Below are 25312 nucleotides of genomic sequence, written 5' to 3' on the forward strand. Positions count from 1 at the left end.
GGCGTGCAGGTCAGCTGCCTGCAGGAGCGCGCCATCCAGACGGACTTCGCGCAGTACCAGCCCGACCTGGACGCCATCCTGGAGAAAGTGACCCAGGCCCAGGTCTGTGGGACAGTTCCCGAGGACAGGCACCGGGAGCCAGATCCCCACCCCTCAGGGCCCAGAGACCCCGATTCAGCAGTGGTGGTGACCGTGGGTGAGGAGCTCGAGGCCCCGGAGCCCATTACCCACGGGCCCACCCCGCACGGGCCTGCAGCCAACCCCAGCCCCAGCCTGTCAGTGAGCGTGGTGTGCCCCGTGGAGGAGGAGGAGGAGGCCGCCCCGGCCGAGAAGGAGCCCAAGAGCTACTGGAGCCGCCACTACATCGTGGATCTGCTGGCCGTGGTGGTGCCGGCCGTGCCCACGGTGGCCTGGCTCTGCCGCTCCCAGCGGCGCCAGGGCCAGCCCATCTACAACATCAGCTCCCTGCTGCGGGGCTGCTGCACGGTGGCCTTGCACTCCATCCGCAGAATCAGCTGCCGCTCGCTGAGCCAGCCGGGGCCCAGCTCGGCCAGCGGGGGCTCCCAGCTCTGAGGAGGCCTGTCCCCGCAGCACCCGGCCGCCTGACCACTGATTGTAGGGATGCCCTCCTCCCCTCGCCTGTCCCCATGGGTATCATCTTATTTATTTAGTTTTGGGTTTGGAACCATTTTTTCCCCCAACATTACCAGGGTCCAGGAGAAGAGCTTGGGGGAGACACCCCAAGACTTCCTGAGAGAAAAAGGTAAGAGAGGCCAAAGACCAGGAGTGAGGGGCGCACTGAGTGGACAAACTGCGGAGAGAGAAGCTGGTGAGGGCCCCCTGTGTCCACCTGGCCCTTGAGACAGGGGGGGACCTGCTTAGGAAGTCTCTGGATCTCTCTGGGGAGGCTTCCCCCCTGCACCATCCTGTCCAGTGGCCTGCCCACTCCATGTCCTCTCTCCCAAGTCACCCCTTGCCCTGCGCCCAGGTTTCTGGGCCAATATTATCCCCTCAGATGGAGGCAGCCTTGGCCCAAAGTGCAGACAGCTGACCCACGGACTCGGGCAGGGTCTGGATCCCAGGCCTGGGCTGGAGCTCCAGCGCCCCCAGCCTGCCCGTCCCTTGGGATTCAGCAGCACCGTCGAGGCTGTGAGCCCGGAACAGGCGGGCTGGGTTCTGCCGGGGGCAGAAGGCAGGGTGGGCTCTGTGTCTGTCTGTCCTCCCAGGCCCTCCCCACCATCCACTTTCCTCTTGGTGTTTCTGGGTGTGTCCGATCGTCCCTTTGTGAGAGAGCTAAGCCCCATCGGCTCGGTGCTGCTGGGTGGGGACCCTCACGAGTCCCATCGTGAGTATCCACCAGCAGGAAAGGCGTCAGGGGCAGGGCGGTCCAGGGAGCCCTCCACCTTCTGAGATGAGGCCATCTCATCTGCTGTCTGCGAGGCCTGACCGGACTCAGGAATCCTCGGCCAGTTTGAAAAGCCGGAGGCCCCCACGGCCCCTGGAGCTTGCCCGAGTTTCTCTGGGGGCCTCGGGCCCAACTTCTCCCTTGCACTACGTTCACTTTGGGGATTGGTTCTCCCTCATCCCAGGACCTCCAGAGAGGTGGCTGCTTTCTTTCCGGGATGAGTGTCCTTGTGTCTTCAACCTATCTGCCTCGGAGGAGGGTGCAGATTCTGGCAGATCTCAAAACGGGGTCCAGAAGCCATGGGGTTTGTCCAGGCCACAGCAGGGACGTGTTTCCCGGGCAGGGGCATGGCAGAGGGGGTTGGAACTCTGCAGCCACCTTCCCCCTGCCCAAGCCCAAGCCCAGTCAGCCTGGGAAGCTCACTGTCCCCAACCCTTGCCTGGAATCCCGTGGGAGACCCCAGAAAGCCCGTGATGTTAATTGCCATGACTAGTTTACAAAGTCACATCCCTCTGGTCATCGGACCCACCTGCCAGACGTCAGGTCCCACATGGGGAGTTGGCGGGACCCTAGGTCTCACTCGGCCCTCTGGCCTAGGGGCCAGTTGGCTCCCTGCCAAGGTGGCTTGTCCTCACCCCACTGCCTGACTCACAGGCTCTGCCCTTCCGCTCTGTGCCCTCCCCGCGAGGGGGCACCTGCATGCCCTGGGAATGGGCAGCAGCCCAGCCATCGGGGCAGGAGCCCCCCCACGCGCTTTGTGCCTCCAAAGACCCCCACCTCGTTTGGGGCCTCAGGCCAGCCCTCCTTCGCGCAGCTCCCCCCCACCCCCAGCTGAATGAAGCCCGAATGCCTGGGGCCTGCTGGGGCCGCCCCACAGGACACTGGGCTCGTGCCATGGAGGAGGCAGGGGACAAAAGCAATCCAAAGCCGAGCCAGGACTGGCCACGGACCCAGCCTCCCGAGCCGTGTCCTCACGGAGCTGCGTAGCGTCTCCCTAGACACAGTCAAAGCTTTGCAGACAAAATAAATTTACGAACTCATCTGACGCCATAGAATCTACGTGTTTTCCACTGGAACTCAGTCGAGCTCTGTGCCCCTCTGCCCCTGTCCGCGTCTCGCTGTCTGTGGCCTTCCTAGTGTGTCTGTGTGTCGGTGGACGTGGGCAGGGCGCCTGGGGCTCTAGTCCACTCTGCCCTGCTGCTCGAGAAGCCGCTTGGAAAGCGCTGGGCAGTGGGTGGGCCTGAGGCCCGTGGAGCAGGGGACGGGGCTGGCGGTCACCTCGACTCCTGCTCTGGGCCAGACCTGCGTGGGTCCCGGGGTCCAGCCCATCGTGTTGGGTCCCCTCTGTGGGTCTGCTGGAGCCTTTCTCAGGCTTCTCTTCTTGCCAATGGAGAATGCAGCTCACTGCCCAGCCCTGGGACAGACCTGGGCCCGCACGGCTGGGGCCCCGGTCCAGCTCCTGGGCCTGTGTGAACTCAGTATCCTGCATCTATGCAAAGGGGCAGTGCTGCCCGTACAGTTCCCAGAGGTGGCCGAGCAGCAGCCTGCTGGCTCCAACTCCCGGCCCTGACTAGCGGGGCCCCGGACAAGGGCCTGGGAGGGCAAGGCTGGGGCCGGGGGCTGGGCCTCCCCAGAGCATTGATCCTCCAAAGCTCCCCTTTCCCTTCTGCTTGACCCTCCTCCTGTCGGGGTGTGGCCCTTCCTACCTGCACTTGGCTTCTGGAGTAGAAGTCGTCGGGACCCCCCTCCCAGCCTCTGGCTGGAGCCGATAAGTCCTGAGGAACGACATCCCCGGGAACCACTGTCTAGAACTGTTGGTCCCTTGGAGCCCAGAGGCCAGAAGCAGCTTCTCCTTAGTTCAGGACCAGGGCAGCCCTGATGCCCCTCTGGTCACAGCTCAGGCAGGAAATGGGAGCTGGGGCCCGGGCTTCTGCACGGACAGCTGACCCTGAGCAGAGTTTATGACCAGTATCTCCCAAGGGAGTAATTAGACATTCACAGAGCACCTTCCCGGGCACCACTAGCTCAGGGGCATCTGGCAGCACTTTGGGGAGGGGGTGGGGCAACTTACAAAGTTCTAGGACAAACACCTGCCGCGGGGCCTCTACCCTGCGAACTCACGACTCCCTCTCTGACCTGGGGACAATGCCATCGGGTCACAGTGCACTCTTATATTATTAGACCATTGACGGAGAGTTCAGGGGGCGTGGGAAGCGGGAGGTGGGGAGGGTCCTGACTCTCGTCCCCTTTGTCCTTTGTTCAGAGTCCTACCTGCAGCAGACAGCTCTGATTAAAGCATGAGCACACAGCAAGACTCTCCGCCTGGTTTCTTTGTACAGTGTCATTTTCTAAGGGCGGGGGTTGGGGGAGGTCCGCACTGTCCTTCCCCAGCACAGAGGGAAGCAGAGGCTGTCGTTGGGCCACCACTGCCCACTCCACATCAGGGACACCCTCTCCGCCTGCCCCACCAGGTGTCAGACCCTGGACACTGAGTGCCTTGCATTTCTTCCTCCCCAACAGCCCTGAAGTGGCTTCTCATGCCCACTTTGCAGATGCAGAAGCAGCCATGGTCACCCACAGCTCAAAGCCAAGGCCACGCTCTGTCCACCAGCCCTGCCACCACACAGCCCCCTAGATCCAGCCATCCCTGTGCCAGACTAGCTGGCAGTACATGGCGGAGGCAGGGCCAAGTCACCCCTCTCAGAGGGGATACGTAGAAAGGCCTGAGTGTCACCACTGTTTCAAAGAAAACCAGCCCTGGCGCATCACGGGAATTCCCAATGACCTTTGAGGAAGGGATTGTGTTTCCAATCAAATCTTTATTCAAAAGACAGTCAAGGGTCGTAACTGACGATCTGTGCTCAGTCTGCAGCAAAAAGCAAGGAAAGGCGAAGGCGAGATTCTCACGAAGAATGTGGTTCTGTCTCTCAAACTGCGGGGCTGTTTCCCTGGCAGAGGCAAAGTCCAAGGACTCAGCTACGACTCTAAGAGTTGTCTGGCTGGCCCGTCCACGTGCCCAACATGTAAATAAGTGCAGAGAATGGGCTGCATTGGGTACTGCTGGGGCCGTGGCCCAGTTAGGAGGGAGACTCCCAGAGACCTCCGTGCATGAGTGACAGACTCACGCCATCCAGTGCCACCCACCTGAAACATGCTCCCCTCAAGACTCCACCCCAGGAGGCAGCCAGCTGCAACCTGTCATCCAAGAGGTCACTGCCCTTTCCTGCAGGAGGGTGGGATGGCTGAGCTGCCCTCCTGCGGCTTCAGACATCTGGGATGGAGTGGTCCATGGTGTGGTGGAGAAGCGTCGGGGACAACCTAGACAGTGGCAATGGTGACAGTGGTGGACACTGGAAGCTCCTTCTCCCTGCCCAGCCCCAAGCCTGTGTACCCCAGGGGGGCATTCACCCCTGTTCTAAAACTTTTAGGTCCCCAGAAGCCACCAGCCACCTTGGAGAGAGGGGAAGAGAGAGGAGGAGGGGCAAGCCGGGCCTGCCCCCTGGGTCAGCCTTGGAAAAGCCAGGGTGGCTCAGCAGGTGGCCCCGGGGGCGGGGGGACGAGGAGGGCGCTCCTTACTTTTTGACCATGTGCTCGTAGATCACAGTGGGAATGAGGGTCAGGGTGATGACGTTTCCCGCTGAGGCCAGAATCTCCATGATTGCTTTGTCCTGGACAGGAGGTGAGTGAATGGTCACCCTGAGGGCCGGGGACAGAGATACTGCCACAGGCCACTGACGCCCAACTGCAGGGGCCAGGCCGCCTGGGCCCCTGAGCCTGCCTGGCAAGGGTTAGGCACAGTCTGGCTTGAGCAAGGACGTGGGCCTCCCATCTGAGGATCTCCCGGGTCAAAGGAGCATGCAGTCCCCTCCCCTGCCTGTGAAGGCCAGCTGCGTGGGCCTGGCACACAACACGGCCTCACAGATGGAGCCTCCTTCCCCTTGCGAGGGCCCACATTGCCACCCCATCTTCCTGGCCCCAGTCACACTGGGGTTTGGGTTCTAAAGCCCAGAAAGAAGAACCCTGTGGTGGGAGACAGTAAGCACACCTGACCCCTGCTCGTTTGGCCAGACAGGCCAGGTGGGTGCTGTCCCCTACATCTCCGACCATGAGGAGGACAAACCTGAAGTCTCTGAGCAGCCTGTGCCCGGCAGCCCAACACAACAGTCGGGGCCATCGGGGCCTCTGGCCCGGACCCAGGGCCTGGTGACTGTTACTTTGCACATCTGTCCCTGGCTGTGTTTTCTTAGTTGTTCCAGAATAAATGGGAGCGAATGTGCCAGGTCAGAGTAGTGACAGCCACAGAGTGAAATAAACTTCAGAGAGACCAGTGAAGAATCGAGCCATCTAGAGCCTCCCTAAGAGCCGCACAGAGCCGTGGCCTGGCACAATGACTGATAAACTCACGACCATGCCCTGAGCCATCCATGCAGATGATGACAGAATCCCATCTTAGCAGGACTGCTTTCCAGAAGAGTTAGGATGGAAGAACTGTAATGCTCTCAAAGGAGGAGTTCACTAATATCCGGGCTCTCCAGCTACTCAGAATCCATATTACTATACTCAACTTTTTAAGCACTTTTTAGTTGTCATGTCTGAGAAAAGGGAGATGATGTAGCAGGAGGGATACTGGATAGATATTAGGAAGAACTTCCTGACCACAACAGTTACTAAGAACAAACTCTAAGGAAGGTGGGCGAGACTGTCAGGCATAAGGAAGCAGACATGTGACAGGAATGGCTTGTGTCAGCTGCGGAGTGAGATGCCACTACCCAGACCACTTCTGCTGGGAGGAGCCCTGCCCCACAAGTGCCAAAGCACTGGACATGGACAGGAGGGGGGCGCTCCCTCTATATCACAACTGGGTTTGAGAGCCACTCTGAGTCCAAGTGGCATCAAGTCAGGATAAAGGCACTTTCACTTGTTCAGGACCATATGACTCATCATCCTTGGTCCATTCCCCCAAGACACCCCCATTCCAGATGCACAGCGCCCACCCCTCCTTGCACCTTCTGGATTTTCAAAGGTGAAACTCACCACCACCCTTGAAAAAGAAACAAAGATCAGAAGTGATCTACATGGAACCAGGAGCTCCATGTAGAGGAAGAGGTGTCCATGCAGCGGGCACCTTGGGGTGCCCTGTCCTCACATGCATTGCCACGCCCCTCTGCCCTCAGCGCCCGCCCCGGGGTTAGTCACAGTAGCTAGTACTTACTGAGCACTGCGCTGTGCCTGGTGCCCTGCAGAGCTCTAGGCAAACACAGGGTCTTACTGAAACCTTGGGAGGAGGAAGCTGCATGGGGGTTGGGGGCCTGCAGCCTGTCCAGATACCAGCCTTCCCAACTAGCCAGCTCCCCCGTGCCCACGGAGACTGGCCACCGCCTACCTTCAGTCCGATGACGTTCTGCCCGTTCACCTCGCACACATAGTGGTTGGTGAGGAGCCCGTTGCGGGCCGCAGAGCTCCCTTTGACCACAGAGACCACCTTCCCCTTCTTGATAAAGAAGCCCACGTGGCCCAAGCTGTCCTTGTGCATGGTGACCGTCCGCTGGAATGGTCTGGCAGAGAGGGAGAGTGAGCTGGGCCTGGGGACGTGGCTGGAACTAGGCAGAGGGGCTCTGGGGCTCTGGCTGCTCACCTGTCCCTAATGACCATGACGATCTTGTCCAGCGAGGCCTTCTTCAGCGCCCGGTGGGCCTTTTCCGTGCTCCACCCAGCGCAGTCCCGCCCATCGATCTGCAGGATCTGGTCCCCGAAGCGCAGCCCCACAAGGGAGGCGGGGGTGTTGGCCTGGACCAGCTGCACGAAGAGCCCCTGGGGAAGGTGGCCTAGAGTCAACCGCTTCCGCCCTGAGCCCGGGAGCCTACCGGGCACGGGGCCACGACCCTGCGGGGCAGGTAACACGGTTACCCCATCTTCCTGGGGAGGAAGCAGGGCAGGCCACACAGCAGGGGGAAGCTGGGTCAGGATTTGAACCCCGGCCAGAGGCTGCACGGCGACCCCTCCAGTGCACCGCCCCTCCAGAGGCATAGGGTTTCTCAGCTTTCACTGTCTGCGGGCAGTTGCCAGGAAGCCGATCCCTGGGTGGTGGGGTGCACGGGGGGGGGGGCATGGCTCCCCAGGGAGCCACGGACCAACGGGAGCCCAGAAGGGGTGGAGGGTCCCTGCCGCAACCTAGCCCAGCCCCGGGGCCTTGGGTCAGGATGCCCCATCTGCCCCCTCCTCACTGGTGCCCTCTCGGGGTGGCGCGCTTTCCCGACAGGGCGCGTGTCCCCGGCCGCCGCGCCTACCTTGTCGATGGCCCGCAGCCGCAGCCCGGTCTTGCCGCGCTCGTCCTTGCACGGGTGGATCTCGCGCACCCCGGGCTTGATCTCTGCGCGCTTCACGCCTAGGTTGTTCCCGGACACCGGTGCCACCACCTGGCCAGGCAAGAGACTGGAGATCGCCTCCTGCAGCCATCAGGGGAACACGGAGTCAGGCCAACCCCAGGAGCTGAGGGTCTCAGGGGTCACTGGGCTGGCGGGTAGGAAAGAGCAAAGGAGGACCCAGCAGTCCCTGGGAGCCCAGATCCACCCCAGACCACACACGGCTCCGCAGGGGCTGGGAGGCGCCGTGGCTCCAGGAAGCCACTAGAGGGCATCAAAGCCCATGTCCCTAAAAATGGGCTGAGAAAGGGTGGTGGGGCCCCAGGGAAGGAAGGGGGGGCGCGTTTTCCAAGGCAACTTGATATCAGGAAGAGATCCCTTCAAATTCATTTAAAATAGAAAAATAATATGGTAAATAGTGAGCAGTGGCGGATGAAGGAACTCACTATAATTCTCGTTCTTAAAAAAATGAACCCCAAAATATAAAGATTAACAAATGCTTCCTCATAAAGTGCAGAACAAGGCAAAGATGTCTCTTCTCACTCATCTACTGAACAAAGTACTGGAAGAGCTAACCAGCACAATAAGGCAAGAAAAAAGAGAATAAAAGGCATACAGACCAGAAAGAAGGAATCTAACTGTTCTTATTCATTGATGACATCACAGTCTACTAGGAAATCCCAAGGAATCTACAAGCAAACTCCTACATCCAACAAATTAGCTCAGCCAGGTCATAAGATACAAGTCAACGTGAGAAAATCAATGCTTCGAGCCACAGGTACAGAGAATTGGGCTTGTTAGTCCCAGCTACTGCAGAGGCTGAAGCGGGAGGATTCCGTGAACCCAGGAGTTCTGTGCCTGCCTGGGCTGACAGCAGGACCTAGTCTCAAAATATGTATGTACTTCTGTATATTAACAAGTACAAGTAGAAACTTAAATTAAAAATAAAATATCACTTATAATAATTTGAAATAGGGGAGATATTTAGGCATAAGTCTAACAAAACATGTACCGAAACTGTAACAAAACAACCTAACACTGATAAGTGGTCAAAGAAAACCTAAAAAAATAGAAGAGTATCCATGGGTTAAAAACTAGTACAGTTGTCAACTTTACCCAAATTGATATACAAATATAATATAATTTCCAACAAAATGTATAGAAATATTTTGTAGATACAGGTGCACTGTATAAAAGCTCAAAGTCCACTGTGCCCAGTGCACTTTGAGCATTTATAACAAGAAGAAAGAGGAGAAAGGAAGGGAAAAGTGAGGAGGGAAAAGTGCAAGCTGGGTGCAGCAGTACACGCCTGTAATCTCAGCAACTCAGGAGGCTCAGGCAGGAGGACTGCAAGTTTGAGGCCAGCCTGGGCAATTTAGTGAGGCCCTAAGCAACTTCGCAAAATCCTCAAAAATAAATAAGAAGAAAATAAAATATGTCTATACAAAACCTATACATGAACAGCTTTGTTTGTAATAATCAAAAACTGGAACAACTAAAATGTATTTCAACAGGTTAAACAAACACTGTTACGTTGCATGGCAGAATATTTCAGCAATGAAAAGGAGTAAACTGCTGGGCATGACAGTGTACATCTCTAATCCCAGTGACTCAGGAGGCTGAGGCAGGAGGATCCCAAGTTCAAGGCCAGCCTCAACAATTTAGTGAGGCCCTATGCAAGACCCTGTCTCACAATTAAAAAAATAAAAAGTGGGGGTGTGGCTAGATGGTAAAATACTCCTGGATTCAATCCCTATTATCAAAAATAAGTAAATAAATAAACACATAGATAGATAAATGATGTGAACTACTGAACATATGATGACTGGCATGGACATCAAAGACATATTGAGTAAAAAAAAAAGCCAATCTTGCCAGGTGCGGTGATGCACACCTGTTAATCCCAGAGGCTCAGGAGGCTGAGGCAGGAGGATCACGAGTTCAAAGCCAGCCTCAGCAAAAGTGAGGCAGTAAGCAACTCAGTGAGACCCTGTCTCTAAATGAAATACAAAATTGGGCTGGAGATGTGGCTTAGTGGTTGAGTGTCCCTGAGTTCAATCCCCGGTACTAAAAAAAAAAAAAAAAAGCCAATCTCAGAAAGTCACATTATAGTATGCAATATTTCAAAGTGACAAAATTATACAGATGGAAAAATAAACTAAAATAAACTAGTGGTTGGGGAGGGTGTGGAGGTGGGAGTGAGCAAGATTCCAAAGCAGCAGCAGGGGCGAGACTCTGGGGCTGAAGTGGTTCATCCTTGACTGTGCTGTGGTTCCTTGTATTTAAACATGTGACAAAATGACACAGACCTGCAGGCATTCATTGCACCAGAGTCAAACTCCTGGTTTTGAGGTAGGGCTATGGTTATGTAAATCGGAACCAGTGAGTGGGGGTGCTGCTCAGTGGTAGGGCACTGGCCAGCATGCGTGAGAGCCTGGGTTTGATCCCCTGTACTGCAAAAGAACAAAAAGATCAACAAAACATAACCAGTGAAGAAACTGGGTGAAATATACTTCTCTATACTATATTTGCAACTGCCTGTGAACCTATTATTTATTTTTTACTTAACCACTGAACCATAACCCCAGACCTTTTATTTTATTTTATTTTTTATTTTTACTTTTTTTATTTTGAGGCAGAGTCTCACTAAATTGCTTAGGGCCTCACTAAGTGCAAACATTGGCCTCAAACTTTCCATCCTCCTGCTTAGCCCTCCCAACCTGCTAGGATTACAGGCATGTGCCACCTTGCCTGACTTAAACCTACTATTTAAAAATGAAAAGTTTGGGGATGGAATGCAGCTCAGTGGTGGGGCACTTTCCTACCATGTGAGAGCCCCAGGTTCAATGCCTAGCATCACAAAAAATGATAAGTAGGTAAAATAAAAAGTAAAACGCAATGCAAGAGCCTTCAATTACAAAAATACATCTTATCCTCTTATATTATTATGACCTAGACTGAATGCATTTATGTCCTAATTACCCAACATGACCTTCTTTGCTTCCTGGTTGTATTTCACAGCATGACTACCAAGAAGGTCATTTAGGAGAAGGACCGTAGGGTGTCACCAGTTTTCCCCAGGGTCCCACATGTCCTCATCCTTAATGATTTCCTCCTGTCAAATCCTCACTCATCCGTGGGTTTGCATATGACTACTGTCACTTCCATCAGCTTCATGAAACCCTGCAGCCTTGGCAAGAGGTGAAATGGTTCTCTGCAATCAATTGCATTGGCTCAGGAAGAAGCTAGACAATGGGGTCATTGACAGATGGGTCACAGGATGCCAGAGCTGATTGCAAGGGGTCCTATCAGTGAATGTGTTTTCAGGAGCATTTCTGGTGACAGTTTGGTTTGCTCTCTGAAACCATGAAAAGCAGGAATCAAGTATTGTTGGACTTGGGGAGCACATCAGGGTGTGAGCATCTGCCATTGTTGCTGAGTCACAGGTGGCCCCAGCATTAGATGTCCCAGGCTCCTACTGGCTCTAATGTCTTTTCTTTGCATCCAGCTGGGTGAGACAAGCAGCCTGAAGCCACAGGTCAAGGGGCAGGGAAGACATGAAGCCCCAGAATGCTTCCCATGAAGGCTCAAAATGAAAAATGCCGCTAAGAAACAGAGCCATAAATAAGAACCCAGCCGAGAAAGGAGACTCAAACACAGAGAAAAGGCAAGACCAGGGGGAAGGGGGCTCGGGACGTTCTGAGCCGCAGCTGGACAGGAGACAGACACTCACACAGTCGCCCTCTGGCATCTGGGGCAGGCTCTGCTGGACTTCTCGGCTGGAGAGGGAAAGACCCATGTAGCTCTCCAATTCCGCCAGGTTTGGGTACAAAACTGATGGGAGAGGAGGAAGAAAGGTCACCCAAGAGCATGTGCTCTGCCACCTCTGCCTGGCCATCCATTCTTAGTAAAAAATGGAACCTGGGGATACTGTTTATTCCCTGTGCTGAGCCCTGGGACGCTTGCTGCTGATGCGGACTGGCTCAGAGGATGAGCTGCGCGTGGGGAAGGGAGCCTGCCTTTGTCCTGGAGCAGCCTGGGGCACAGGGGCCCTTGTGGACCACTCTGGAATTCGACTCCACTGACTCTGGCACCAGCCAAACACCCAACACAAAGCTAGTGGGGCCAACTGGGGTCCACAGTCATGGAGGAAGGACTCTGAGTCCAGGGCAACCCCCCAGAAAACCTGCACAAGGTGGAGGGCAAGATGGAGCTTGAGTTCAAGTTTCTATTACAGAACTGACTCAAAATGCAGGAGCACCTCCAGAGGGCACCATGAACATCTGGTGTCCCCAGGCCTCTTCCCGTGGTGGCCCTCACTAAACCAGTCTGCCAGTGTCCCCTCCAAGGGTTCTGGAGAGAGCAAAATGTGCATAAAGCCCTCACATAATAGAAGGCAAGAAGAAATCCTGGGTTCAGAAGTGGCCAGAAATGTGAGGCTGGGTTCTCAAGGTCAAGACTACCCAGAGACCCAGGCAAGCAGGACCTGCCCCGTCCTGGGAGCAGAATCCTCCATGTCCTTTCTGGTGATGGGGACCCACGGGGACCAGTAGTGCCAGCTGGGGGTGTTAGGTGTGAACATTTGTGTCAGGCTCACTCACCTGAGGGTGGGGACACAGCTGTCTCCTGGGCAGGCAGGGCGGCCATCCTGGGCAAGGCTCTGGCCTGGGCCTGGGCAGGGGCAAGGAGTACCGTCAGCTATGGCCAGGACCCCGGGATCCTCAGAACCTGGGGCTCCCTGGGCAGGGGAGTCTGGGAATTGGGTACATATGTGGGCCTGGGATGGGGGTGCCCTGGAGCTCTCCAGGCTCTGTGGCCTACAGGTGGCTTCTACGCTCTGTTAATTAGTGGGGCCCAGAAAGACCAATACCACAAGTTCTCACTCCCACATTCAATTTCAAAGAAGTAGAGAATAGAAGTGTAGTTCCTAAGGCCCAGGGAAGGGTGTGGGGCAGGGAGAGGGTTGGAGAGAGGATTGTTAAAGGGTGCAGGGGTGCAGCGGGACAGGAGGAATACATTCGAATGTTCTACAGCATAGTCAGGAAACTAGGGTTGAGAGCAATGGATCAAATATTTAAAAATAGCAAGTAGAGAGGGTTGTAAGTGTTCCCAACACAAAGAATGATAAATGTCTGGAGTGATACATGTGCGAGTCGCCCTTATCGGACTGTTACAGTGTAGACGTAGTGAAATGTTACGCTGTGCCCCATAAATAGCTACAGTTACTATGTATTAATTAAAATAAAAAACAGATTTTTTTTTTTCAAAAAAGTGGCCTCTGTAGATGGACATCTTTGTGAGAGGAGGTTCTCCTGGGGCCAATGACCCACCAAATGTCACCATCCATTTTTTGCCTGTGGCAGCCAGGACACCAAAGCCAACCTCCTGAACAAGTTCTCAGTGGGAAAGGCCCAAATTCTCAAAGTCCTCTGGGACCCCAGGGCAGTGGGATGGAGGGAGGAAGAAGCTGGACACACCAAGGCCACACCCTCTGGGTTTCCTGTGGAGCTGGCCCTGGCACCACAGGGTCCACCTGTAGCAGGAAGTGTGGGGACAGAGCTGGGCCTGAAAGGCATGTTGGTGGCTCCTTGGTCCTTCCCACTCCTGCTGTGGCTCCGCTGGCCCTGGCTCTAGATGCCTTCCCTGCCCAGCCCCTGCAGTGGGACTTGCAGGCCACAGGGACTCCCAGGAGTGCCCAAGGTCCACAGCACCCAGCGCCTTCCAGGAAAGCCTCCCTTAGTTACCCGGGGGTCACCCCCAAGGCCTCAGCCAAGGAATCCAGGCTAATGGGGCCTGGTGGCTTACCTGGATGACTTGGTCCACCTTCAGGTCCTCCAGAGATGGGTACAGGGTGGACATGGCTGCTCCCTAGGACACCCTGCAGAGAGCAGAGAGTGAGGGGCTGAGGATGCATCTCCCATCTTCCTGAGGAGAGGCGCAGACATCAGGCTTCTGCCCCATATGCCACTCAGCACTCCCGGATATGAGAAAATCATCAGGGGGTGTTATTATCCCTGTTTTAGAAATGGGGAGACTGGCTGGGCATAGTGGTACATGCCTGGGGAGGCTGAGGAAAATTGCAAGTTCAAGGCCAGCCTCAGCAATTTAGCAAGACTCAGCAATTTGGAGAGACCTATCTCAAAATTAAAAATTAAAAATATCTGGGCCTGGGGTTGTGGCTCAATGGTAGAGTGCTTGCCTAGCAGGCACAAGGCACTGGGTTCGATCTTCAGCACCACATAAATGTAAAATAAAGATATTCTGTCCACCTAAAACTTAAGAATAAGTATTAAAAAGTATCTGGGGATATAGAGAGGTAAAAGGTCAGGGGATATAAAGTACCCCTGAGTGTAATGCCCAGGAGAAGGGGGAGGGGAGAGAAGAAAGAAATGGGAGGGCTAGGTATTGAGCCAGTCTGACTCCAAAGCTCATGATCTCCACACACATCCAACCATGTTTGGCTTAGAACCCAGGCCCAGGGGACCAGCCAGGATATGCTATGGAGGAAAGGCAGAATCATGAACCACATTCTCCCCTGCCATCTGTCAAAGGTCAGATCACTCAAGATCTAAATCTAACCCAGCAGGCAGATATAAAAGACCTGGTGTATACCAGGTCTAGGTTAGGGGTATGCACAGAACTATCTCACAACTACAAATGGCAAAGGCAGCAGAGCATTCCAAGTGCCTGCATCCCCCACCTTCCACACACCTCTGGATATTTGAGCTCCACTATATACCACTGATTTCCAGACACCCTGGCAACTTCTTATCTTAGCTAAAATGAAGTAAGATCCTTCAAAATTCATTAAAAACATGCATATGGGATCTGGGAGTGTAGTCTAGTAGCATATAACACTTGCTTAGCCTTTGTGAGGCCCTGGGTTCCATCTCCAGAAAAACACACACACACACACACACACACACACACACACCCCTAACATATACACACAAACAGGCAAAATTCAGTTGGACAGAGCTTGGTCCACAAAGGGAGACTGGGGTGGTGGGCCACTGTGAACACTTGCTAACAGCTTCTGATTGTCCCAGAGGAGACTCAGTGAAGCCCCTAAGCAAGGTGCCCAGAGAAATTCAAAGGAACCTGTCATGAGCCATCCATGGGCTGTGTGTGTGAGCTATGCGCATTTGATCCCTATGAGGGGACTGGCCTGAAGTTGCCGCCTGATTGGGCTGTGCGTATGTGTGCCTTTTCTCTCCCTCTGCCCGTGATCCCACACAGCACCTGAGATGGTGTGGCTTTCCAAGATGTCAAGCAACCTGGGGATCACAAGACATCACCAAGCAAGACTCCACCCTTTGAAACCAAATCCATTGCCTTATTTGGGTGGAATATTCTATGAATGGCTTTTCCTCTGTAAATAGGGGGGGTTTCTGGTGTGCACTCTCTCTCTTGCCTCCCTTGCTCACCTTGCCTTTCTGCACGGGAGCTGACACCTGAGGGCTCAGAGCTGTCCCTGACCCCCAAAAAGGTATTTCTGTGTTTGTGTGTTTTTTAATTGCCAGCCCGGCCAATGGTGACAGGAGTCACAGCCTTTTGAGAAATGCTTTGTCTCCTTCCTAGATAAAATGCAGGAAGGGAATCTTTACTGGTCTTTCTGGACTCTTCCCCTTGACCCACTCATCCCTGGCTCTGGCACACCTCCACCTCCACCTCCACCCCAGCTCGTGACCTGCCCCACCCCCTGATCACCCTTAATCCTGCAGAAAGGTGTTCCTGGTAGAAAGGTCATTGTCCCTCTTACCCTGGGCCTGCCCTTAGGGACAGGCTCTGGCCAGCCTCCCACCCTGAACTTTTCAACTGTCCTCAGTCTGTTTTCCCAGGGGGACGGCAGGTTCTCAGGGTCAAGGTATGTCCTATTGCCTACATGTGACAGGTGCATGTGATAAAGGAAGGCCTGATGGTGGCACAGGGGACTGACTGGGCTGTGCCAAGGAAAATGTGACTCTGGCCTGCTCCTAGGGATCAGTTCCTTTGGGCACTTCCCTTAGTGATCCGTGGGCACCAAGAACATCCTCACGTATCAATGTTCCTTCCCACAGTGCACATGCTGCCCCACCCCGTCATCCCTGACCCCCATCCCCCACCCTTCCAGTCTGTATCAAGTCCCCTCCCCCACACGTTGTGTTGTGCAAACCTCCTTCATCTCTCCGTCCCTCCCCAGGGCCACAACATCCTCCAACGAGTCTTTACCTCCCCCCTGTCGATGTTCCCAGAGGGCAGCTCAGGTGTTGTGGCCCTGCGTGGTGTCCCTAGGTGGCATGCCACTGCCCTCAGAATGTGACCTTTGTTTCCTAAAATGGCCCACAGGGACTTCCTGATTCCTCCGGAGATTGGAATGGGTGCCCCATGAGCCCGCTGTAAACAGATTGTAGAGTATGTAAGGAACCTTGCAGAGTATGTAACATTCAAATTAGTGGCCTAAATGCAAAACTCAAGACCCTGCATTTATAATCTGTATTTCCCACTGCTCCTAAAAACAAACAAACAAAACCAGGAAGCTTCGTTGCTCCTGGACTGCATCTGAGTAGCTATCTATGGTGGAGAAGCAGCAGACTCCAGGGCACCTCAGGCCCCACCACTCTGTATTGTCCCTTACACCCAAGCCACTGTACTAGACAGCATCAAGACCCAGGGGACATCTGTTGGCAACAGTGGCCTCACTCTCCGGCTTCTTTTCTTGCCACGCATCCTCCCAGTTCCTTCATTCAGTCCCAGTTGTGATAGACTAGTTTCAGATATTTGAATGAATGTTATTGTCCCTTGTCTCCAGGCCTTTCTGTGTGTCATTCCTTCTATCTGGAATGACCCATCGGCCTTGTCATCTTGCCTGACTAGATCCTAATAATTTTCAAGTCCAAGATCAAGGGACCCTTTTTGCAGGAAGCCCACCTTGATTTGTGCTCCTGGTAGCTACTGCCCCATGTCCTTACTCCTGTTGGTCATTCACTGCTCCCGTGGTCACCTCTTTTCCTGTCCAACTGCCTCATTAAATTGGGATTCCCAAGAGGCAGCAACTGGGCCTTTTCACTCATGGCCGAGCTTCTAGCCCCTAGCATGGAGACGAATGCAATAACATTGCCTAAGCTTAGGAACCAACTTCCTCAACAAGACTCCTATAATTGCAAGAAGTAAAATCAAGAATCAATAAATGGGATGGAATCAAACTAAAGAGCTTCTTCACAGCAAGGGGAACAATGTGAAGAGAGAGCCTACCCCCCACCCCACCCGCTCCTGTAGTTCAAGTCTCTTCCCCAGAGGCCAACACTGGGAAGAGTCCCCAGGATTCCCTTGTGATTCTGGTCAAGGCACAAAGCGAGATTAGATATGCAGATTCACAACCCCTCTCTGTCTCTTTTTATAAGAGGTAATTATTAACATTATTCCTCTATTAAGAGTAGTATTTTAGGGGCTGGGGAATACAGCTCAGTGGTAGAGGGATTGGCTAGTGTGCAAGAGGGGCTGGTTCAATCCCCAGCACCACGATAAAATAAAGTAAAATAAAAAAAGAAGTATTTCAAGTCATCTCATATTAGACAAGGCGCCATAAACATATATTGGAGAAAAGATCTCCTTTCCAACAAATGGTGCTGGGAAAACTGGAAATCCATATGTAGCAAGATGAAATTAGACCCCTATCTCTCACCCTGCACAAAACTCAACTCTAAGTGTCAAGGACTTTGGCATTATACCAGAGACCCTGTGTCTACCAGAAGAAAAACTAGGTCCAGATCTCCATCACGTCCATTTAGTAACAGACTTCCTCAATAAGACTCCTAAAATGCAAGAAGTAAAATAAAGAATCAATAAATGGGATGGAATCAAATTAAAAAGCTTCTTCATAGCAAAGGAAACAATCAGAATGTGAAGAGAAGCCTACAGAATGGGAGAAAATCTTTGCCACCTGCACCCCAGATAGAACATTAATCTCCAGAATATATAAAAAATTCAAAAAACTTAACCCCCCCCCCCCCAAATAACCAATCAATAAATGGTCAAATGAACAGGCACTTCACAGAAGAAGAAATATAACCAGTCAACAAATATATGAAAAAAAATGTTCAACATCTTTAGCAATTAAAGAAATGCAAATTAAAACTACTGAGATTTCATTTCACTGCAGTCAGAATGGCCATTATCCAGAATACAAGTAACAATAAATGTTGGTGAGGATTTAGGGAAAAGGCACACTCATACATTGCTGGTAGGACTGAAAATTGGTGCAGCCACTCTGGAAAGCAGTATGGAGCTTCCTCAGAAAACTTAGAACAGAACCATCATTTGACCCAGCTATCCTACTCTTTGGTATACACCCAAAGGACTTAAAATCAGCACACTACAGTGATTTAGCCATATCAATGTTTATAGCAGCTCAATTTGAATTCACAATAGCTAAGCTATGGAACCAAACTAGGTGCTCTTCTGTGGGACACTAACCTTGCACGTGACTGAGTTAACTCCCCTGCTGGGCGATGTGGCCTCAGGCACCCATGCTAGACTGCCCTGCTCTTCTGGGGTTTGAGTGACTGTGTCTTCATGCCCGGGCTGTATCTTCCTACAGTCCCATGGGTGGAGCTATGCTCACCTGTTCCTTTGTAATATAACCCCTTGCCCTGTTTAGAATGTTCCATGGAAGTGCCTTGTGTGTGTCCCCTTCTCTTACTGTGTCCTTGGGTGTGGCCTACCCAGGTGTCAGTCAACCTGCTGACAGTGGACATCATGAAGATAGACTCAGCCCCCTGAAACCTGACCCCTTGCCTCATTTGAATAGCTTCTCCTCAATAAAAGGGGTCAGCATGCTCGCTCTCTCTCTCTCTCTCTTCCTGTGGACCCTTAAGGTCAGAGGAGCCATCACAGCGACCCCAAAGAAAAAGGTATTTGTGTCTCTTGTGTGGTTATTTTACACAGCCCAGTTAGCCCAGTTTAACAGGAGTGACCCCCTGAGCGTTTTAAACGCGAACACTCTTCAAGAGATAAATGGATAGAGAAAATGTGGTATGTATACACAGTAATACTCAGCCATAAAGAAGAATGAAATTATGGCATTTCCTAGTAAATGAATGGAACTGGAAACTATCATGCTAAGTGAAATACGCCAATCCCAAAAAGGCAAAGGCTGAATGTTTTCTCTGATATGCTGCTACTAACGCACAATAAGGGGGTGGGGAGGGAAGAACAGAAGTTCATTAGACAAAGGGGAATGAAAGGAAGGGAGGGGTGGGAATAGGAAAGACAGTGGAACGCATCTGACATGACTTTTCTATCTTCATATATGAACACGCCACCAGTGAAACTCCACATGTGTACAACCACAAGAATGGGAAGTTATACTCTATATGTGTATAATATGTCAAAATACACCGTACTGTCATGTATATCAAAAAGAACAAATTAAAAAAAATAACTTGTGAAAAATAATAATATTGCCAAGGGCGATGTTTTGTGCCTGGGCTTTCACTTTCCTCCTTGTAAAGCTCAGCTCTGTTATCCTGAGGACACCCACCTTCCTAGGATGAACCAAACCGTCATGTAACAAAACAAAACAAAACAAAATCTGTTTATAATCTGTTCCATATACAAATATAAAGACAATATCCCTGGTTTTAGCACACACTGTATTATCCCAAAATGCATATATACTAGGTTAACTTAGGGAAGTTATACTTTGTTTTCTTCACCATTTTGGAAAATCACTGTGAACCCTGCTCACCACAGGTGTCAACACAACAACCTGCCCAAGCCTTCCTGAAGTTGTAGCTGTCACCATGACTCCACGCTCCTATATACTAAGCCTTTGACTCAAGTTGTCAAATATAAACCTTTGCAAAGTTCAGTTGAATATTGCCTCCTATTAAATCTGAACTTGTAAGTTGGGTACAAGCATGATCAATGTAATCCGTCTGACTTTACAATCGTTTATTATAGATCACTGCCACTTCCCTTACTCCTCCCATATAGATATTGATTTTTTTCTTTTTCACCAAGAGGGAACCATCGCCTAGCATGAAGCCTCAGGATGAACTTGCCCCTTCCCTCGCCTCAATTTCCCGCTCTGGGTAATGGGAGCAACCAGCACAAACTCCGTGGACCGAGGCACCACAGAGACCTGGGGCGCACCCTCCACCCCCCGGCCCCAGCCAGCCCATCCCTCACACCTCCTGGCTGACCCGCTCTGCCTAGCCGCTCCCGACCCGCCTCTCCCGCCTGCATTGCCTACGGCGCCTGCGCAGACCGCCCCCCCCATTTCGGCAGTGTCTAGGGCGCATGTGTCGCGCCCACCTAAGCCCGAGCGGCTGAGCGCAGCTCCCAGAATGCCCCACGGCTGTGGAACGAAAAATGGCGGCCTCCTCGCCGCGTAGGAGGCCGGCTGGGTGGGTTACTAGAGTCATAGTACAGGCGCCCGTGATTAGCGGCATCCGCAAAGAGGGAGCGGGTAAAGCGGCAGAGCAAGCGAGGCGAAGGCTCGGTCGCGTTCTGCGTCCTCTCTACGGACCGGAGGCCGCGCGTGTCGAATGGGTCTTAAACTGGCGAGGCCCCTGCGCTCCCACGCCCTGGGCTCCGAGCGACACGCGTGGGCTCCGGAGGAGAGGGGTGAGGCCGAGCCACCGCTGCCTGCCTTGGGAGATCCTGCTCCCCGCGGCTTGTTGCTGGTGTGAACAGGAAGTCTCCGCGCTCCCCTTGGCGTGTGCCCCCACCTCACGCGGATGCTCCCCAGGCACCACAGGGATGGAAGGAGACTTGGGCTTCCCACGGTGAAATCAGACCCATTGCCTTTGACAGGGGACTCCGGAAGTTGGGTCTGTGGGGTTAAAAAAAAAAAAAAAAAGGCTAGGAAAGCCACCTGAAGGCAGAAGACCCTAGAAAGTTCTAGGCAATGAGAGTGTAGTGTGCAGTGCAGTACGGGGGATAGCAAGGCCCAGGCCTGAGAGTCCAGCTGCCCTCTGGATAGTTACTACCTCTTGATTCTCCTCCTGAAGTTTCCCCCAGCTGTGCTGTCCCTCCAATGCAGCCCCACCAAGTCCATCCATGGGCTGAACCAAAAATCAGTTTTCTTCCGATCCTGCCTTTCCCTCCTTTTGAAACCATACACACCTCTTTATCAGGATGAATCTCAAACTTGAGCCTGGCATAAAATTTCCCTAACCCTAACCCTGATAATGTCCCATATCACCTCTGCACCCATTCGCCGTGCATTTTAATTCATCCCAAATTATTTGCTGGTTCTAAAACAACCTGAGAGCTGTACCACAGTGCCATTATAGGTCTGTGCCCTCTCTCTTGAATGACATTCACAACTTCCTCCTCATTCATCTGATGGTGTAATTCTAAGCCCTCCACCGAGAGAAGGGCCAACCTCCTTTCTCTAGACCACAGAATCTCATATATATCACCTATGACTTGCTCATTCCATAAGTGTTTATTAAACATCTACTATGAGCAAGACCTTTTGCATTTCCTGGGTTGCAATTCCACTGTGCTGTATTTATTTGCTTATCCTCAGCAGTGCTGAGCATAGTGCCTGGTATATAACAGCCATCCAATTACTTCTTCCAAAGGAGTTGAAAAGCAGAGACAGAAGAGAAAGTCTGAAAACCTAGATGTGCAGTCTACTCATTCCCACAGCTTAGAGAAGGAGAAGAAAACAGCCCTGATAGGTAGCCTAAAGGTGGTGGCTGGTACAATCTCAGTGGAAGAGTTGACTCAGTTCTTAATGGTTTCCTGCAAATAATTGGTTCCCCAGAAAGAAACAACCCCTCTAACTCGCGTCTCTCTGAGGAATTTTCCTCTCCCTGAGTACTTTTCAGATTCCCATCCCTGAGCTTCTGCACTTAATGTTATAAGCAATAACACCCACAGCAATCTAGCAATCAGGTCCTGGGAGATCAGCAGGGCTGAAAGGGGTCTTCAGCCCCCATATTTGAATAGAGTGAGAACACTTTGTTCCAAAGAGCTGAGGCTCAGGGACTCCCACGTGTTCCTGTGGACAACTCATCCTTTAGAAGACAGTGTGCAGGAGGGAAGCGTGGGTTAGGTGGTGGAGGAATAGCTTTGAAGGCCAAATTAGCCCAGGGATCTGGTGAGTCGGAAAGGAAGAGGCTGTTGCTAGGCCACAGTCCTATACCCCCACCCCCTCCTCTCAGGGCTGTACTACCTGCTGGGGAAAAACTGTGGACTTCAAGAAACACAGATATTCCCAAATGGGAACGCCCAAGGGAGTCAGGGCAGGAGCCAGGACTTGGAGGGAGGCTGGGCTCAGACTACCTGCCTCTGGCTTGTGAGAGCAGAGCATGGCTAAGACCCTTTGGGGTGTCATTTCTTTCATAATATGGGTAATAGTACCCAATTACCCATATCTAATCCCCAGAGTTGTCTGGGGATTTTTTTTTTTTTAAAGAGAGATTTGGAAAACATTTAGCTTGGTAACTATCACATAATAGGCAATCAATAATAATAGTAGTTCATTCATCCAACACATTTACTGAGTGCCTACTAAGTCCAAGTACTGTTCTAGCTGCCAGCAGTGTGGCAGTGAACAGAAGAATTGGTTCTTGAGGAAGTTGCTTTGTAGTGAGGAGCTAGATTAAAAAGCCCCATGACTCGGTGGGCTCTCAGGTGGTGGGAACCGCTAGGGAGAAGGTGAAGCAAGTCGGAGAGTGGAGAATCAGGAGATCAGAGGAGCCTGCCTGCAGGATGGGGGGCATGTGAGGAAAGGCCTAAAGGGGTGGGTGGGGAGGAGCATTCCAGGATGAGGGCACAGCTGTTGCGTAGGCCCTGGGGAGGGGGTGCCTGCTGTGCTCAGGGACATCTGACCACGAGACTGCAGTCAGCTGTGCAGAGGGGAAGCAGCAGAGGTGTTCCTAGCTTAGGCACAGTATGTCAAGTAGCCAGGACAGCCAACAACCCACGGTGGGCCCACTCCGAGTCCCTTCCTGAGACCCTGCCATAGAGGACATGGGCAGACTCCTCGTTTCTGTTCTCATTCTGTTGTCACAGCTGGGCTACTTCCAGCCTGCAGATGAGGACACTGGTTCCTAAGTGGTCAACCCACTGGCTGTTTCCCAGCAGGTTTTCCTTGCTGTGGCAGGAAGTGGTTTGTAGAAACAGCTCCAGGAAAAGAAGTAACAAGCAGAGACCTGGGCCCTGTTCTTTGTGGACACCACCTCTACCTTCAGCTGGGCCTTTGCTGCCAAGGGCTCCCGTGAGGACCCAGGTGTGGGTTCCACTCCTGGCGCCCTCCTGGTGAGGGGCAGAGTGAGTGCCAAGGTTCAGCTTTCATTCAGAGGGCCCCCCAGGGCTGGGGTTGGGAAACAGACCAGTAGAAGTCGGAGGCAGCGCAGAACACCAGCCCCGGAACCTGGCCGGCTGCTAGAGTCAGAAGAGGAAATCCCTATTCATAGGTCACACTCAGAGTGAGGCAGGGTGGACAAAAACTGCCTGGAAGTCCCAGAAAGGAAGGGACAGAGAGGCGGCAAGGAGATAGTGTGAGAGCAGGGCTCACTCATTCCTCTCCCAGTCAGCACAGCCCTGCTCTTACCTGCAGACAGGTGCTGCTGCGTGTCCTCCAGCCACTGCTCAAAGTCTGTCTCACTCCCTGGAATGCAGTGGCCCTTGTCCCAGCTGGGTTCCTGCTCTAGGAAGGGTAGTGCCCGCCCCTTGGGCAACTGACTCACCTTGGGCTGGGCTAGGCCCAGTTGTGGTTGGGTAAACAAGGCAGGTGGCCTCCTCTGGATTTGGAGGTGGGTTAGTGCACACAGCTGACTTGTGTCAACACAGAGCTGTTGACTGGGGCGTGAGCTTTCTGCTCTTTTCCTGGGGAAGTCTGTGTTTGGGTTGGAGACAATGGTGGTGGCAATGGCAAAAGACTGGAGAGCAGTTTGATGGGTCCCCTGGGTCTTAAAAAGTGCCCATTCCTTGTGGTCCAGCATTTCTTCTAGAAATCTGTTACTGTGAGGTCTCAGGGCCCATCTCCATGTTTTTTTTTGGGGGGGGCGGGGTACCCAGGATTGAATCCAGGGGCATTCGACCACTGAGCCACATCCCCAGCCCTATTCTGTATTTTATTTAGAGACAGGGACTCACTGAGTTGCTTAGCACCTCGCCATTGCTGAGGCTGGCTTTGAACTCACGATCCTCCTGCCTCAGCCTCCTGAGCTGCTGGGATTGCAGATGCGTGCCACCATTTAAAAAAACAAACAAAAAAACCCGGAAAGTCTAGAAATCCCAAATGCCAGTCACTGTGGTCTGGTTAAATAAACCATCCAACTATTAAAGTCACTTAAGGAAGGAGCTATTAGGAAATGCTCCTGACACAGTAAGATAAGGAAAAAGCCTTATTGTGGTTTTGCTCTTACATTTTGTTTTTGTAAGTGACAGTCTAGACGGACACGAACTCAATGCTGGCTGACTGGATGTGGAGTGGGGGAGCAGCTTTGCTTTTTTTTCCTGGTGCTGGGGATGGAACCCAGGGTCTCTCACACACTGGGTTGCATTTTTTGAGCCAGGTGAGCTTTTCAGTTTGTGCTTTTGTGTGTCCTCCATAGTGGTAATGTGGTTTGGTGATTTTTATGTTATTCTTTGTCTGAATGCTTACATGTTGTAAGGGAGGACCCCAAACTAAGTTTTTAACTGTTTTAAAAAGGAATTTCAACTGATTGTCTCCTGGAAGGGGAGCTAAGGAGCTGTGGGGGAGGGTGTGAGGGGATTTTTTGTTAAGCATCTTTTTTTGGTGCCTTTTAAATTTTGAAAAATGTAAGTGTGTTATCTCAAAAAACACTCAAATACAAAAGTCAGAATGCCGCAGTCTGGCTGGGCACAAATCACGAGCCACTGAAGCAGGAACAAACTTTATTTCTGAACTCCACCAGCACACTCCACACACGCTCCCCGGGAACTCTCCCGAACGCCACACGGCTCCTCTAGGAACCAACAACTGGAAATCCCCCCCTCCCGCACTTCCCCAACCAATGGGAACTCTCTGAGAATCCCCACGAGAACTCCAAAGTAGCAGGCCGAGGCTGACAGTAAAGGTCTAATATACAACCTAATCAATCCAGCATCATCTTAATGGCTTACCTCCCAACCAATACTATTGGCAAAATGCCAGGGGCCATTTCGACTTGGCTGTGGCTCTCAGCATCAGGTTAAACAGAAAAGGAGGAGGAATTTAGATTCTGGTGGGTTTGGTTAGGTAAGGGTGCCTGTCGCACCTGGTGCCTAGGGAAGGAGGGGGACCTGGGTGTTGGGCATTCCCGTGAGGAATGGTACAGGGCGCCCACTCGGGGCGGGGTGAGTATCGAGGCTGCTTGCCAGGCCATGCAGGCCCACGTCACAGTCCCTGTGACGCACCTGGGCAGAACTGCACCAGCCTTGGGCAGCAGATCTTGAGTCTTGACTCCAGGGAGGAGACACTGTGACTTCCCGTGGAGCACCTTCAGCCAGGAGTGCCACAGAGGGCACAGTGACATCCCCATCCAGGTGGCCTCTCTCACCTCTACCTCCAGGTCAGACAGTCCTGCTCTCTTCTTGG

The 25312-nt window shown here is 52.6% G+C and overlaps 2 protein-coding genes across 15 annotated transcripts in view; one reads left to right on the plus strand and one right to left on the minus strand.

Moving 5' to 3' along the window:
- Nucleotides 1-2450, plus strand: part of Snph (syntaphilin) — a 16645-nt gene extending 14195 nt beyond the window's left edge. For all 6 annotated transcript variants that reach the window (XM_048811163.1, XM_048811165.1, XM_048811164.1 and 3 more), the window contains one exon: nt 1-2450. In XM_048811163.1, coding sequence (XP_048667120.1) covers nt 1-573 — 573 coding nt within the window. In that variant the 3' untranslated portion in view covers nt 574-2450.
- Nucleotides 2451-4204: 1754 nt separating this feature from the next.
- The window catches only part of Sdcbp2 (syndecan binding protein 2), a 28513-nt gene continuing 7405 nt past the window's right edge, over nt 4205-25312 (minus strand). Inside the window, exons 1-10 of one of the 9 annotated variants that reach the window (XR_007350491.1) lie at nt 23321-23458; nt 13573-13645; nt 12369-12438; nt 11501-11601; nt 7693-7851; nt 7041-7288; nt 6789-6960; nt 4982-5073; nt 4601-4723; nt 4205-4353 (exon numbers count right to left, since the gene is read on the minus strand). Coding sequence is in view for 8 of the 9 variants with exons in the window: in XM_048811173.1 (XP_048667130.1) it covers nt 4669-4723; nt 4982-5073; nt 6789-6960; nt 7041-7288; nt 7693-7851; nt 11501-11601; nt 12369-12438; nt 13573-13626 (951 nt within the window). In the remaining variant the exon portion in view is untranslated. The other 8 variants (XM_048811173.1, XM_048811170.1, XM_048811175.1 and 5 more) reach the window with 8 other exon arrangements.

Source organism: Marmota marmota, unplaced genomic scaffold, assembly GCF_001458135.2.
Source record: "Marmota marmota marmota unplaced genomic scaffold, marMar, whole genome shotgun sequence".
In the NCBI taxonomy this organism is placed as follows: Eukaryota; Metazoa; Chordata; class Mammalia; order Rodentia; family Sciuridae; genus Marmota; species Marmota marmota.